Source organism: Varroa destructor, unplaced genomic scaffold (assembly GCF_002443255.2).
Source record: "Varroa destructor unplaced genomic scaffold, Vdes_3.0 BEIS01000004.1, whole genome shotgun sequence".
Lineage (NCBI taxonomy): Eukaryota > Metazoa > Arthropoda > Arachnida > Mesostigmata > Varroidae > Varroa > Varroa destructor.
Window position 1 is genome coordinate 15,963,890 of NW_019211457.1, and position 16,428 is coordinate 15,980,317.

Sequence of the window (16,428 nt, forward strand, 5' to 3'; positions counted from 1 at the left end):
GAAGAGCTTCGAAACCTCGAAGGGTGCTGAACTGGCATTCTGAACTTATTAACATATTAGCAGGTGAAAACTAATATAGACAACGACACGTTTGAATACGTAAAATAAATGAGCAAATAATTGAACAGACCTGATAACAATACCATCGGAACGTACTCGTTTTTATTATTTTTCACTATTTTCGTTATTTTCTTACATTTTATTTTTCGTTTTTTTGTCCTCCTATCTTTTCTTAGAATTCGCCACCATTTTTGCATGTACTTATCACCACTTTGCTTGCTTTTTTTTTGTTTATTATCATTTATATATAATTAGAATAAATATACATCTAACCCATGCAAGCGTCGCCATGAGGGCAATCATCGACATTCCTAAAAAACTAAAAAAGTGCCTTTACACAGCGGGTCGCGCGGGCAAATTTCAATATACATTAACGACTCCCTTTCGTTTCTTCGTACACCTATACGATCTCATTGTCACGCTATATCTGCCTTATTGTACGCATCCTCAATCCAATGTTTCCCCGTTGGTTTTTTTTTCGCTTGGATTAGATCCTAAAGTTTTAACAGAGTGAAAGCTCTGTTCTTTCACGCAGCGTAGCTCACTCTCAAAAATGCAACCCGAAGATAGTATATGTATCCTTATTTATCCTCATAGTGTCCCCAAACCCTTTTTCTAACGCATATATAATACAATAACGTTTTTCTATTTGTAGATCTAGGTTGTTCTAAAGATGGTCCCGGCCAATGTACTTTCATGTGGAAGCTTTTCCAAATCATTGAGCATAACGGGGTAGATGCGTATATCGGGAAAACATTTACTGTAACCAGGCTGTAATCAACTTGAACAACTTGAAAAGCCGCGAGACAACTCGCCCCCGCGGTTTAACTACTGTTTCAGTTCATTTACTATGATTTTCAGTGCCTATTGCATTGCTTGTGGGCTTGGGTAGCTAATGGGGTGGGAACTTAGAGCTCCTGCTTAGCCTGAAGATCGCGAATGGATTCAACCTTCTTGACAAACTCAGACTTTTCGACGCAGCCATCGCACGGATCATCGAAATCCGACAGAATCTTCCTTAGATCACGGATCTTCAGCTTCTTGATGTCCACAGTTTTCAAGTCAATCGTTTTCTCTAAAATTATCAAAGTTGTAAAAAAACAAACGATACGAGATATTTATATATGCATACGCCTTTGTGCGTAATATATTCTACATAATTTATTAGGTATTATTATTATCAAATGTATTATTAATACATTAAATCTTGAGATATGTTTTAGGGAAAAAATATGCCTGTGATATCTATATCAAATCAAATTCATACAAAATTCGGTTTATCGGAAACCGACAAAAACGGACCTGTAAACCATATCTCTACATAATAATGCAAAAAACGGTCATTATTTAACTCCGACGAATTAAGTTTCAGCTGATAGCAGTCTCAACGGATGATCGAACCACGGCCGTTCTGGACTTCCCTGAGACAGCATATACCATATGCTATGGATATCCGCTCTGCATTAATTAATTACTATTATCATAAATAGATAATAACACACAATCTCACTTTCTCTCTATCCTTATCCTTGATTGCAGCATCATCATCTCCATCATTGTGCATTTACCGAACACACTGAACTGAACAAATCGGGGCTGTCACAGCGCACACTATTAAAAACTGCTAATCGTCTCACTAGCCTTCTACTGAAACACAAAATGGCCACGGATACAACATTAAGACGTATTGCTATAACTAGAATGGTGCAAATCAGCCGTTCACGAGACCATAAGCTTACTTGGAGAACAACAATAACCGTAAAGAAGGCGGAAATAGTAATCAGATAATATGGAGAATCCCGCTGAGCTGCTGAGACCGGAGACCAGCGTTGGCAGATTTTGACGTGACGATAGATAAATCAAGCCAGTCTGTGATACGAATTCCTGGGAACCATCTGGTTGTATAGTTCTGTTGCTGTTGTTATAGAAAGCTTGCACACGGACAGAGCCATATGGACATATCAGTAAACATATAACATCACGCCCGAAGGATTCTAACAAGTACAGCAAGAGTTTTGTACTAACATCAAGTCGGTCAAAACCTCATTGGATCACGACATAACAATACGGTACGCACTGTTATCAATATTTGTCATTAGAGTCACCCGTTTTAAACTACCCTAACTGGTACTAGCATTTCAAAGCTAAAATCGAACTGACGGCTACATCTTTGGATGAGAAAATCTTCAGCTGGAATCGCCTATTCAAGTGCTCCTAACGATATATACTATATGACAAGTATGATTAAACAAATCTAACAATAGATGCTTAGCAGAAATACCCACCGTATCGAAGATCGCAAATTTGGGCGTCCTTTTTCATCAGCTTTTCACAGATCTTTAACGGAGGCATTCCCCAGCTCATCGGTTTCGAGAGTTCGCCAACTATTTTTGTTGCCGATTCTTCAAGTCCGCCAACGTAGTAACAGAAGCGATGATCCTGTTTTTTGGCTGTATTTTCGCAAAAGTCACGAAACTTCGCTTCAATTGCGTCCATGTTAGTCTTCTCTTCGGGCTCCAAAAGGTTACTGAGCTTGTCGATTACGCCGACACAGACTGGAATTGAGAGTCAGTATATATGATCAGCAAAAATGACATAGGAGACGAATCAAATTTTCATCAGTGAGGGGCAAATATAAATATAAAAATGAAAAATATAAACTGACACCGAGTAATCCCATATTTAAGAACCTTAGACGAGAAGAATCATCAAAAATAGTATGGGCCACACAAGAGCTAATAGGTGAAAACTATGTTATCGGATTGTCGGACGTATTATTGTATACTTCTATTGCGTTATCAACCAAGTTCTAAGTAAATAGAAAAACTTAAAGCAAAATGCGTCGGCTCGGCGTTAAAGGTCATTTGAAATCAGATTCGACGGTGGTAGATGTGTTATAATCGTTGGAATGCCTTTAATGATACCCTGTCTAAGCTAGAGCTTAATATAACCAAAAGCGAATATACGGTCATTTTCTAGCCATCGAATGTATGTATACAACGATTACAACTGAAAGGTATCATTGAATACGCAAAGCTATTTTACCTATAATATGCAACAGCGCCATTAAAATCGACATTCAATGCCTTATTGTACTGTATTGTGCATTACGATGCCTTATTATATGACGCTGTTCATATCATTGCGAAAGCAAAAATAGCCTACTAAGCCTTAGAGGCAATTGACACCAGATCAAAGCTTCTGTAAACGCTCAATTTCTCTATAGAAACCCAGCTTAGACATTGTAAACGTCATGTTCTCTTATTAGAAACGAGCATCGATCACACTCGGACCCTTATATTCGTCTTCCTTCATATTATACCTCTGATTACATAATATGGTCGTATGTATTAGAGCTTATCGATTTCCGCATACGAGAGGAAAACGTTTGAACATTTCCTATCCGTCGCATTCACCAGTTTATAAGCGAAGTAACTATACGTCCTACATATATATATAGTTCACCTTTCGCAAGGCCGTTGATTATTAATGTGTATTGTGTAATAAATGACATTAGCAGATAATAGCACTTCCTAAATCATGGAAAACTTAAGAAAGGAAAGACAAGACAGGTCATTAGGCGCCGAGTTTCCTGTTACTGCTAAATAAATGGCCGCCAGGTACACGTGTACCTACACAAGCATGCTGCCATGTTGCAGAAATTTTTAACAGAACGTGGACTATCAGCACTAAGTAGATATTCTTCAGATTATAACACATTTGGAGCCATCATATGATGTGTACCGTACACCGTAGCAAAAGAAAACCTGTATTGTGCAGCGTGGTATAGAACTTCAGAAAGGCTATTACGGCTGAAACTGGGTTTTTCCGCCAAAACTTTTTGCAATATTGCGGTGGACGGTAGACACTTTCGGTATTCGAATAAACAACCTCACCAGCTGAGCAGCCCTCAGCTGTCTTCGTATAGGTATGTTCGAGATCTATTCTCCAATGTATTTTGATTAAACTCAACATGCTATTGAGGTATTCCATGCATTTTACACCTAGTTTTGATAAATACCCAGCTAAAAGCGTGGCCACTGCTAACCACAATCACAGACACAATGAAATTTCAAAGCTCATTCTCTAGAATCTTCTCTAGCTTCTACAAACATCGATTGCCATGTGAACACCGTTAAACAATCGGGGCCATGCTATTCGTTTAGTTTAGGCTTACCTTCACAATCTCCCTCTTTGAGAGCTGTGCTACTGGACACCGCTAAGGCCAACAGGGCTGCTAGGAGATTGAGAATAGTCTTCTGCATGGCTGGACTCGTTCGAGTTCGCCAACTCCGCACAAACATAGCAAAGACGGCCAAGCCAAGACACTACTTCCAATTACGGCACTACCGGCCAAAAGAAAACGCAAGAGAGGCTTTTAAAGTAAGCCTCTCTTGCGTTGGGGTAGCCTAAAGCTTCTGTCACGGCCCACAAACTACACACTACAATGAAGAACGCTGACACGATACCATAAATGGACCCCTAATTCGGAGTAACAAAGCCGGTGCCCACCGCCAGTCAAATGACACGTTCGTGTTCGAATTTTGTCCGGAGCAGTAGCCGCTGCCAGCTCCAAGCAGAAAGCACCGTTGTCGAACGCTGATTGGTTCTTTGAGATTCGCGTGAAAATTCAAAATTGCCATGAACGGGCCGTTAGGCGGGAAAGTTCAAATGAAATTACCGGAGGTAATTTTTCCATTTTCCAGGCGTTTATCTTTGGCTATGGTAAAATTCCCGCCGGTTTTCAACTTTTGTATGAATTTTTTTTTACCGAAACAGCTTTTACGTGTAACATAAACCAATTTATGTTTAATTTAACTAGAAAAGTCATAGTGGCTTATTCAAGGCTTGCTATGAACACATACAACACTATATGAAACTAGAACTAAAAAAAATTTCTTATATGCACGTTTCTATACTATACAATTATGTATATTTGCTCTAGTCTCCTGAGGACAGAATCTAACAACAACAACCGTCTGTATTCAATGTATTTTAGACGCATTTTTCTATATCATATTTGATGTGTTTCTTCTTATCTTACCTGTGTACGACCATTAGGATACAAGACCGCCATAGAAAGTTGCAGAAATGAACTACATTCGAAAAAAAAGTTCACGAAAGCCCAAATCATTAGGAACGATAATGTTGTCAAAAATGTGTCCACAAGTTACGATAACTCGAGTGTTTTTATACGAGTTTCAATATACAGCTTGAAGATAACTTGGTGCTATCTTCAAAATGTACTCATAGGCTAAAATGTACTTTTAGGACAGGTGTTTTTAGTATAGTTAGCATTGGCAGTCTCATTGCCGTTTTATGTCTTAGAAAAACTGCGGGATTCGCGAATTTGTATCGACCAAAATTGCTCGACTTCGAAATACGTAACGTGCAACACTTATTTTGCTCAGTTGTAGTGATGGCTAATTTACTCTACTTATTTAACCATTACTAGAGCTAAAATTGTGTAATTCAAATCTATATTAATTCTTTCTTGTTTTGAATCTGTATCTAAATATTTCATGGGGACTTCTTCTGTGAAGACTCACCCCGCTGTTTAGCTATTTTAAGCCTTTATTTCATTCGCGAAGGATTTTTGGTGAAATCTTCTACTCTTTGCTTGTTATTCTGGATTCCAAACGCATGAGTTAGGAGATGTGACATGTTTAGTCGTACCACCGAGAGCATTGTCTGTAGACAAACCAATGCTTCGGGGTTTGGCGTGGCGCGAAATTTAATTTCACCCTGAGGGATTAAGAATCAATGTTTACTGCACCTTAGAGTATTTTGAGTGAAAATAAAAACACCGTGGGGAGATTTACATTACGAATAATAGATTTTTTTTTTACAAATGTCATAAAAATACTGTACATAGAAAGAAAAGCTGACATAGCAATTTATCTGAAATCTCAGTTCCATTTTTACACATGACTTACTAAGGTTATATATGAAACGGTTAACAATTGTCTTAATTTATGAGATATAATTACAAATCGAAAATGACATCAACTTAAAGATACGACATCTTTTGGCGAACGAACTAGTTAGTACAGTGTAGTCGAAAATTACTGCAAATTTCCAAATATACGTCCTATACGTTAGCCAGTAGACATCTCTGCTTACGGCTGGATAAAAGTGCCTATGCCTAACCTGGAGCACTACCTATTCCTAAATAGGCGAATATATTAGCACTGCACTTATCACAGAGACAAGTCATGGGGGAATCTCTTTATGTCATATGCTAAACAACTTCTATCGTAACATCATAATGTCTACCATATTTGTGATGATCTAGAATTTTTGAGTATGTTAAAAACACTGGTAACAACTGTGCTGGTACAAAAGTTGATAATAAACCGTTCTACCTAACGATCGGACTGACGAGTTTTGTTTACACGCTGCAAACTCCTAAATTTAGTCAAATCTTTTTTTATCAATGTTCTCTTTCACCTCTTTCCTTCGCTGTGACACATACTACGTCATCTGTATAGAAAAAAAAAACGCATTTTTTCCGTAGTAATCTACCAACAGTGTTGAAGAAAGCATTATGCGCGTTTATTGCTTTCGAGTCAGTCCGCATTTTTCTAACAGAACTCTAAAAGATAAGATATTTAATGCGTTTATTACATGTACTTATGCAAATGTCAATTCTACTCCCTTTAAACAATTTATTCGTGTTCGTTAGGTCCAATCGAATGGTTTCACATTAATGTCAGGTTCTCCCTTCTATCTAACGGAATTCGCGCGGTTATCTCACGGATATCCACCGGCAGTCGGACTCTTTCATTGTTATGATGCAGCCGGATGCGGATCATTCATAAAGACTCCGGTTGTTGTGGCTGACGTTATTTATTTCGTTTAGTGAAATGTTATAGTAAGCCAGTAGTTGGAATTGCTTGGAAAAGTACACAGCTGTGGTCTATGTGAATCAGTAAGTCGAGTGTGGTCTTGCCGTGTTGAGTGCTACTACATATAACTGCGAACTAGAAGACTGTGCATTTTTCGTTCCGTACTAATAGCAATAGCCAATAGTTTCTGCAGCTGAATCACTCTTCTATCTCTCAACCCACCACAGGTAGGGTAATAAACACAGTTGAATTGTTAGATAATCGTTTCTTCATTTAATTATACCAACCGTGCAGTACATGTCGTTGGCGGCGTACGAATTTGTGATGACTGGCTTTTTTCGGTTAGAGATTTGGCCGTGCGAGCCGTTTATGCGAGAAGTGCAATTTCGTAAATGTTAAAATATGTGTTCGGTCAATTAGCTCATCGCTTGTAGATATAGATATATGTGAAGAATCGTTCAACGGCAACTGTGATGAGGTTTCAAACGAACGTTTTCTTTTTTTATTGTTATGCGACAGCTCGTAATTAGATGTTCTAGTAAGTATTCGTAAAGTAGAAGCTGTTTTATATTAATATAGTTTTTATATGGAATTACGAAAAATAGAAAACGAAAGTCATACATAAATACATATATAGTTTATTCTAGCTAGATTCAGCATATGTATAATGACGTTTTAAAGAACTGCTTACAAAATATACTATACGTCCAATGACCAGCTAAGAACTAATATGGGCATTGCAAGTCACATCCGAGCAATGCACATATTTATCGGTGAATGAATGGTATGTTCGTATGTGAAGTCCTCGTTAAAAATAGGATTTTTTTTTTTTAAGAACAACGAGATTTCAGTGGTCATTTGCGTATAATCGATTTCCAACGTAATTTAATTTAGGTTAAAGCTTAATTCAGTAAATGTTATAAAGGGTTAAATTATCCTCCTATTATTATTATTATTTATTCTATTCTCAGAGTGCAGATACTGAGAAGTTTTGTATTTTGATCGTTGTTCGAGTATCAGATAGGATGTAGCGCATAGATGAGTCGAGACCATTAAAGATAATTTCAATATAAAAAAGAAGCCTATTGATAAAAGCACTCAGACGTCAAATTGGGAAACAAAATAACCTTTGAACTATTGGGCTAGAATAATGAGTTGTAATATGTACTGGAATACTTAATCCTCATACACATGCCTTGGTGTTCTGGCAGCCTTTGGACAATCATGTATTTCACGTGTCTGTATGTTGTTCTTTTTAGCGCATGGAATGCCCTGTAATCAGCCAGACTTCGGATAATTCGGAAGTCATTGAAGTTAATGATGAAATCTGACATTGAAATCAAGTAACCAGATTGCGTGCTTTCGATTATTATGCCAATGGTCCATGAGTCGATTATTGAGGAACTAGTCCTTTGAGATAGCGAACTACAGTCATGGTTCCATTTTCGGCGAGTATTTTACTATAGTAGGTGCCACTGATATCCATTCTAAGTACTGCCATCTCTCAGTCTTACTCGACAGTGCCACCAAGCTCAATTTCCTCTTAGAACGACGCCATGCTATTACCTGGACCCTCTCCAAATGGCAGTCGAAATTGAACCATGCCTCTCCTATGGTGACTGTATGCTTTAGGCGAATGTATTGTTAGTCGAAGTTCCTCAAATTGCAGGCGGAATACACGACACGTGTTTCTAACTGGCCAAGAGACAATTCATGAGGAACCCATTGCTTGCTCATGTTCCGAATTTTTAATGCTTAGGCTATGAATTTTGTAACACGTGACATGTGAAATGCCGGTCATCGCTTTAGACTCTATGCTTTGCTTTCGTGAAAAACCACGATTGCGGTAATCGGTTTTTGCTTTTAGTTTTAACATCTTGTTACCTCCTCGTTGATCTTTTTCAATACTCTAGTCTCATGTCTTGAAACGTTGGCATTACTCACGTACTATGCTTTCGCTAAAAAGCTTCTTTTCTAATGTCTTCAGTAATCTTCGGTGAATTTTCGCGATGTGACTTCGAGGAAGAAAAGCTTGACTCTTGAGCGTCGATTTTAGTGGCTTAAAGATATTTTTTCTTCTGAACTTAGCTATTCTATACTAAGCGCAATCGGTTTTCACTCAACTTCGTCTGCTAGCGGCGCGTAAAAATTATTCAGTATCAAAGCCCGCTGGATTAGTCCACAACAGCCTAACGACTTTGCATTTTCTTTCCGTTGTTGTTTTTTGTAGAACATTTAGGTGTAACCAAACCAAGCATAATGGCTTACTACGGCGGTGGCGGACCAGGGTACCCTGGCCATCCGGGTCTCCCGGGGGGTTATTCAGTTTATCCACCCCCGCCTCCACCGCCGCCTGTACCCCCTCAGCCGCCTGCAGCTCTTCCACATCCAGTGTACAACCAGATGCCGGGACCGGCCGCAAGTGCTGGGATTAGTTTCGGCGGCGACGTTGCTTTATCACAGTTTATGAGCGAAGTAAAAGAAATCGCAAAACGCGATGAGGTGTTGACATCGGCTGGTCAGATTGAGCGTCTTCTACGGCCGGGGTCTACCTACTTCAATTTAAATCCTTTTGAAGTACTACAGGTATGTGTAGGTGGGTGTATTTAGGGTATTATGTATTCTGAGGTTACTTCAAAACTGTGTTGAAAGCGCAGCTGAGTTCTCTGTTTTCCTATTGCTTTCAGGTGTGTACTACGTATATGGGTATTATCCGTTCAAAAAAAGAAAAGAAAAATCATTTAGCAAATACTATTTCAGCATAAGAGGTGCTGTGGCGGTAGGACATATCTTTGACTACAGTTTGTTACATAATTTTCATATTGAAATGCACACATTTAATATTCAACAACGAGAAAAACAAAAATTAAAAGCTTATTTATAATGTGTGTTTTTGTTGGCGAACTTTCACGTGCGTTAGCTTGACCCTAGCTCGACTATGGACGATATTAAAAAACGCTATCGGCAACTATCGATTCTGCTTCATCCGGATAAGAATCCAGACAACAAAGAGCGCGCGCAGATGGCGTTTGACGTTGTAAGGAAGGCGAACGAAGCTCTCAAGGATGACTCGATGCGTACGAAGGCTCTCGCCATAGTCAATGAGGCCAAGGAGATGACAGATGCCCAGGTTCGGACTCCTTTATCGTGAAGATTTTATAATTTTCTATGGATGCTTTTACAGTCAACAATGAAGCGTGTATCACAGAATAAAGAGGACTTAGCTGAATGTGAAATTTAATACAACGAGCTAAGTAGTACGCAAATTTCGCTTTTAAGCTTAGGCTTCCTCTAAACGAAAATTACTCCAAATCATAGATTTGCTCTTTGCGCAATTATAGATATAGATCAAAATGTATCTAAAGATATATAGGTTACCAGATGTCTGTACTTCCATCTAAGTTACGTCTAACTCGATTATTATGACGGTCAGGTAGCGGATAAGCGGCGGAAGGCTCGCGGCGAGCGTATACCAGAAGATGATCCAGAACAATATAAGAAGGCAGTATACGTGCAAACTGCGAAATTGTTTGCTGAACTTGAACGCAAGCGTCGCGCACAGGAGGACCGAGATCAGGTAAAAAGAATGTGATTAGCCATTTATGGCTGGCATCTCTTAATCGGCTGATTTCTTCTTGCTTCCTTTTTGTATTTGTATTGTTCGTATTTGTCGTGTTTTTAGTGGGTCGATTTGTACTATTATTCGTTGTATCTTCACATGGGCTCTGCTTTTTAGTAAAGCTTCACTTATTATTTTTAGAATGTAGAATAGTGCTGAGTTAAGGCTATTACCATTATTTGACATCTGCTGCACCTGTATCTGGTAACTTAATGATTGGGCCTAAGTAAATCGACCTAAAAATTATATGATTCTCGTGTTTTTTACAGACGTGTACATAATTTTACTATTATTTTGTGCTTACTATTATTTTTCTGATGTTTTGAATTCACATTTCTAGTTGGAACGCAAACGTAAGCGGGAAAAAGAATTGGAGGACGAGGCCACGAAGAAGGCAGAACAAGAATGGCAGAAGAACTTTGAGGAGTCACGTGAAGGCCGAGTCAGCTCGTGGCAAAGCTTTAGCAAAAAAAGGAAATCGAAGGCACTCAAGCCGCCGAAGACAAAAATGGAAAACCGATGAGCATGATTTGACACGTATCTGTCAAAACTTCAGGAGAACCACAGCAGTGGTTAGCTACTATTCTTGTGAATAACCGAATCAGTCTTGTAATACTATTCACCTCTGTTGATGTGCTGTTTATTGCCTTCGTAGAGAAATGGATTCGGCTCGGTTTAATAGTAGAATTCTGTAATGATACGAAACCTACATATCGAAATGCGTTTATATCACCAACTGTCGGGAGCTAGTTTAATTATAATTAGTAGCTATTAAAAAAACTTGGTAGATTAGCCTCTTTGGATTTGCGGATTAGCTGTTATCATCGATATGAGAGTCACGTAAAAATTTCGGCTGTGAACGGTTGACTGTGGATACCCTGTGGGCTAATGTGATAACAATAATAATAAATAGAGCTATTACACTGTGTCAAGCCTATATTGCAAAAATACTGTCCAATGATACCAGCCAAGTAGTCCAGAAACATAGCCCAGAGAGGTGAGTCAAGACTGAGCAGAAAACAGATCACAGTACCATTGCCGTTGAGGTTATACGGGATCTTTGTGACACGAAAGCTTCTGGAAATGGGTCGACTGGTTGTAGCTGCGACAGTCAGTTGTTGCCCCAGAATCTCCTAGTTATTAAAGGTGTTGGCATTGATTGGCCTGTTGGCTGTTCTCAGTTTGTCAGCAGTGAAGCAGCTATATAATTTGCACCAGAATCACATTTAGCATAATACTTAACTATTAATTTCTTGAAGAAGAAAGCGTACTTCTACCAATAAAGTATAGTGTATCAAGGCTGGCGCTTCTGTGAAAGTGTTGGCGCTCAGCCAGCTCATACATGCTGACAAGTCTACATGTAACAAAATGTATATAGTTCGATTTATATAGTCAAAAAGCTATGTCAGGCTTCTTGTTATTCAACTAAGCGTGAATACTGAAAGACAGTAGACGCATTGTAAACGTAGTAATCGTAATGAATAAAGTAATGCGCCTCTAAATGTGAGTCACTTAAACATTTTTACCTATTATCTATACAAATCAACAAAGTATGTATTAAAAAATAGGTTAATCTTTCTGGAGCTACTTCAGAGACTTGTAATTTGGTGGTTTCAGATCTGGACGATAGCTGATTATCCGCTTATTGGTGTTGACAGGTGATAGAGTAAAAACATGCTACTTGAGGTCGCTGAAATATCTAATGGTTAATAACTAGAAGGATTCGGCGGTTAGATTGTACTCTTAATATGTTGTTTTTTTTCGTTCTGTTAAATTGATTACGTTTTTTAGCCAGGATTATGAACCCTCAAAAAGGCTAATCTAAATTGACTTAACTGCTTATATTTATTAACGATATAACGATTAACGATTAGCAAGGAAGGATGTGTTGTTTGCAAGAGGCAAAAACTCATGTCACCGATTATATCTTACCTATGAATAATGAATAAACCAAATCAAATACGTAAAATAACGTAATCAGAATGGGCTTAATCGATTACTGCGCCAATGAATTGATATGGAAAATATTTTTTTAATCGATCAGAAATGATTAAATCTTGGTCAATATACAGATTTCACGTACAGCATCTGAGCTGCGACACATTAAATAGAGAACTATTGTTATTTATCTGCTAATGAAGTCTTATGGGAGATGTACGTCAAGAGGTTTTGCTTTGGTGGAGTAATTCTTAGTATGATCAGTCAGAGCAAACTGGTGTTTAGATAAGAAAATGGCTCTTAAGATAAGGATCGAACTTGGCCTTCTTTCCTGCAACAAAGTCTTAAACAAAATAAGATGGTGTTATCGGTATAACAATAATAATAACAATGATAAAAACGCTAATAAAAATAACAATAAACTTTGGATAGCTAGTATGGTTATAAGAAACAGACGAAAGCATTATTGCATACGTTAAATATTTATTATCTGCTTTCTCAGATTAAAAAAAAATTAATCTGTTTTGATCGTTATATATAAGTGATAATTTACCTGGACTGCTATTTTCCCTTTTTTGTTTCTAGAAAGAGACCTTTTAGTTTTTTCCGCTCCTTGAATCTTTTCTCTATCACTGATATATTTTTACTAAGAATCCAAACTAAGCATGTTTTTTTCTAATACAAATATACGAATTGAGAACCAAATGAATCATGATTAATAAGTGAAAGATCGTAGCAAATAAACTTTCACCAACGATAAGTCTAAATGAGGCGAAAATTGTAAAGAAGCTACGCTAAGGAGGATTAGATCACGTGTAAACCTGATGCGAAAATATAGACAACAGAATCCGATGGAAGAGAGAACTATTGCTAATTAATGTCGAAATTCCATCAATCCGTCAGCGATTACAAGTGAAACAATCCAGAATAGGTATCCCCTCTAATTTCTGGTCGAGTTTGATTCTCCCAGTCGCCTCTTTTTTCGCTGTGATCCTTATGTTCATTTCCGGGAACGTTTTTGTGAAGGGGAAGAAGAGCTTTTTCGGCCTTTCTTTTCAGTATATCTTCGTGAACGATCGATTTTTGAGGATGAGAACTTCAAGTCCTTGCTTGTCGGAGCATCCGGCTTGTTATGGTCCTGCTGCGAGTTGACATCTGACTTTTCCTAAATATCCACAAGATAAATAAAAAGTTCCTTAAAATTCAGGTAATTGCGCAATAACTGTCAAATTGTACTATGCTCAACGCGACATTTCCAATACCCGTTTTTAGATTTTTAATAAAATTTGAAGCTGCAAGGGAACAGCAGCAAACTTCTTAACATTCAGGTTTCTTTCCGTACAAGTACACTGAAGTAGGGTTTAAACGTTTCGACAGTATTATAATGACGATTCGACAAATAGGTGTAACATAAAATTAGAATCGTTTATTATTATATGATGTTAAGTTAATATTTCGTGCCTTTACATTTATGCGTCTTGATTAATTCTAATATAAAATTCAGAAATGAATCATACAGTGAGCCAGTTTCGTTTCCCTCAAGTAAGTGTCATACAGTAGGGTTTATCTGAATGGGTTTCGTCGCCGTGGCTGAACTGTGTCCCAAACTTTTTAGGATAATAGCTTAGGTTAGGTTTTCTTGGTGGATAGTTTACAATGGCCACAGGAGTTTCTCAAAACAAATGTTTACTATACTCTCGGCATTAATTATTCTAATGGCAATTGGAAGGCGACCTTTTTATTAAACATGACATCAATCTCATATCTAACAGTATATCACACCGAGGAAGCTCCAGAATAAAGAGCGGACAATTACTTATGTGGTTTCATGACATTTTATTGAGAACGTAATATACCGCCATTCAAATATTGTTAGAGATAATGTTCAGCTGTAACTTAGGTTTACTGGAATAGATGATCTGATTAGAAAAGTTGCCTTCGCGTGCGAGAAAGTGCGTTCGCGAATAGGATCGGCGGTGTATCCTGTATGGATACAGGTACAACTGTTGCCCCAAAATGCATTACAGGCCGTTCCTAGACAAGCCATATTCCTAGACAAGCAGTTTAGCAAACTGCTTTGCACTGCAGTAATGTTGTGACTTCTTCGACTTGTTTGTGGTCTCCCTTGACTCGCGTTACCTTCGAGTGAACCAGCCTCGTCGAATTTTTTATTACTTACTGCCTTAGTATTACCATTGTCAAAGAGAAGCGTTCAACAGAGATGGACGTTTCAGAGATCACTATTTTATCGAAAAGCTTAGCGTTCAGTCGTTCGTGGGATATCATCTTGGCTGCAAATTCCAGCCACTCATTTCGCTCACTAACCTTTAATTAAGCCAGCTTTATAAATGTAACGAAACAGATTTGACACATATTTTACATAAACTTGTTCCCGAAAGACCGAGCTTCTAACAACAGCGACAGATTGGCATAGTCAGGCCTTCAGCCGTGCTCATGACTCGCTGCGGAGATATGTTCATTTGTCCGAACAGTTACAGACCTAGTCTAGGTCTGTCTTCGACGCGGTATGCGGCTTCCGTTTTTGCTGAAAGCTTCTCTGTCTACCACCGCAGCGAGGCAGCCATTTTCGTAGTCACTGATGACGAAATTGTACATTGATTGATACCATGACAGGAAAATCCCATAAATTTTACTATTTGCTGAAGCAAAAGATAGTTTTATTAATTATAAACTGAGTGACCATACAATTTGTACGCGTATATCGGCTGAATTGATGCACTTATCAAATGTTTATTAAACGCTTTTTGTTATCATGATATGAAATACAAAGAACAATAAGCCGTTCACAAAATAAAAAATGCATTGCATCGATATCTGAACTAATGGAGGAAACTACGTACATTAATTACATGCAAAAACAATAAAAGTTATTTTTTTATATTACCCTCATAGATCTAGTATAGGCCTATTAAATTAGCGGAGACTTCTTGTCAAAAAACTAACAAAAAATATTCACAGTAATTACATAAGTTTTAGTCAAAGCTACAAAATGTAATATCACATAAGCGATTTGTAATAGCATACGCTGTAAGTGCTTATTTACTTTTTCTTTAACAGCACCAACGGAGCTTTGCGACAACATGCTGTCCTCTGTAATATGCTGGGCATCTGTTGGCGCTGGCTGAGAACCAGTAACTTCTACAGTTTTATCTTTTTCGAGTTTGGCCATTAAAGCTTTGAGAGCGCGTGCTCTCTGCTCTAGTTCAGCCAGTCCCATTTCTTCAAGGCGGTGGTTTGCAGCGTCGCCGAGTTCTGCTGCTGCTGCAATTGCTGTTCGCTCTCCGTCGGCATTATCTATGACTGAATACACCAAAGCATTACCACTTGATAGCTTGCCCGTTCTAACTCCAGAATCGACGTCCGATTCCACCGATGAATCTTCCTGCAGAAAACCAAAGATAGTAATATCTTTAGATGGATGGGATGTGGTAATAGTAGTTTTTCGGATGGATGCAAAAGGTGTATCGAGAAGACAGTCTGGGAAAACGATAAGTTCTCAGCAAAGACTATTCCATACAAACATTTCACTGGGATACCACTGTGGGCAATTTATTTGCCTGTTAAGCCTAGCGACACATGGTGGTATTAAGCTTGAATTTGTACGTAAGCACGCTCCATTTTGTGCTGGTAGAAGCCAGCCGTTTTAAATTATATTTAGCGGCCTAAGTACTAGATATAAAACGTGAAAAACATAGTACAAATAACTAGTGATAATAAGACACTGGTCTTTATGTTATATAGTATCTATAGAACGATCTTTCAAAGTGTGCGGTATAATTTGTGCGAGTTGTCTAATTCTTCTGCATGTTCGCTGAACTTATCAGGCGATGCTGTGTTTCCTACGCGCTTGTGCAAACTCATTGCGACAAATCGTCCAGAACAAGATTCATCGTCAAGGGCGCGTCATTCGTCACGAAATCGTCGTTACCACCAGTACGCTGA

The 16,428-nt window shown here is 38.3% G+C and overlaps 3 protein-coding genes across 14 annotated transcripts in view; 1 reads left to right on the top strand and 2 right to left on the bottom strand.

The window, feature by feature from the left end:
- Positions 1-134: 134 nt before the first annotated feature.
- Manf (mesencephalic astrocyte-derived neurotrophic factor) lies at positions 135-4,597 on the bottom strand. The gene is made up of 3 exons (XM_022804652.2): positions 4,238-4,597; positions 2,346-2,615; positions 135-1,135 (listed from the first exon to the last, which is right to left on the bottom strand). The coding sequence occupies exons 1-3, from the start codon at positions 4,362-4,364 to the stop codon at positions 969-971; spliced, it is 564 nt and encodes a 187-aa protein (XP_022660387.1). The 5' UTR covers positions 4,365-4,597; the 3' UTR covers positions 135-968.
- Positions 4,598-5,163: 566 nt separating this feature from the next.
- Positions 5,164-12,510, top strand: LOC111250072 (dnaJ homolog subfamily C member 8-like). Of its 4 annotated transcripts, none has more exons than XM_086986864.1 (6): positions 5,164-5,444; positions 6,746-7,135; positions 9,139-9,494; positions 9,829-10,038; positions 10,342-10,485; positions 10,868-12,510. In XM_086986864.1, the coding sequence occupies exons 3-6, from the start codon at positions 9,168-9,170 to the stop codon at positions 11,048-11,050; spliced, it is 864 nt and encodes a 287-aa protein (XP_086842990.1). In that variant the 5' UTR covers positions 5,164-5,444; positions 6,746-7,135; positions 9,139-9,167; the 3' UTR covers positions 11,051-12,510. The 4 variants fall into 4 exon arrangements, with proteins under 4 accessions (XP_086842990.1, XP_086842991.1, XP_086842992.1 ...); XM_086986865.1 differs by having other exon boundaries at positions 6,746-6,991; XM_086986866.1 differs by lacking the exon at positions 6,746-7,135.
- Positions 12,511-12,928: 418 nt separating this feature from the next.
- Positions 12,929-16,428, bottom strand: part of LOC111249558 (uncharacterized) — a 214,974-nt gene continuing 211,474 nt past the window's right edge. For all 9 annotated transcript variants that reach the window (XM_022803564.2, XM_086986855.1, XM_086986857.1 and 6 more), the window contains 2 exons: positions 15,530-15,868; positions 12,929-13,630 (listed from right to left, as the gene is read on the bottom strand). In XM_022803564.2, coding sequence (XP_022659299.1) covers positions 13,466-13,630; positions 15,530-15,868 — 504 coding nt within the window. In that variant the 3' untranslated portion in view covers positions 12,929-13,465. The remainder of the gene's footprint in view (positions 13,631-15,529; positions 15,869-16,428) is intronic.

What these genes read in the sequence shown, in the direction of transcription:
- Manf (XM_022804652.2), bottom strand. Translation starts at nt 4,364, where the DNA reads ATGTTTGTGCGGAGTTGGCGAACTCGAACGAGTCCAGCCATGCAGAAG. An exon ending in CAAAGAGGGAGATTGTGAAG is followed by an intron (nt 2,616 to 4,237) that starts GTAAGCCTAAAC and finishes TCTCAATTCCAG; the next exon opens with TCTGTGTCGGCGTAATCGAC. An exon ending in AATTTGCGATCTTCGATACG is followed by an intron (nt 1,136 to 2,345) that starts GTGGGTATTTCT and finishes TGATAATTTTAG; the next exon opens with AGAAAACGATTGACTTGAAA.
- LOC111250072 (XM_086986864.1), top strand. Translation starts at nt 9,168, where the DNA reads ATGGCTTACTACGGCGGTGGCGGACCAGGGTACCCTGGCCATCCGGGT. An exon ending in ATCCTTTTGAAGTACTACAG is followed by an intron (nt 9,495 to 9,828) that starts GTATGTGTAGGT and finishes CACGTGCGTTAG; the next exon opens with CTTGACCCTAGCTCGACTAT. An exon ending in AGGAGATGACAGATGCCCAG is followed by an intron (nt 10,039 to 10,341) that starts GTTCGGACTCCT and finishes TATGACGGTCAG; the next exon opens with GTAGCGGATAAGCGGCGGAA.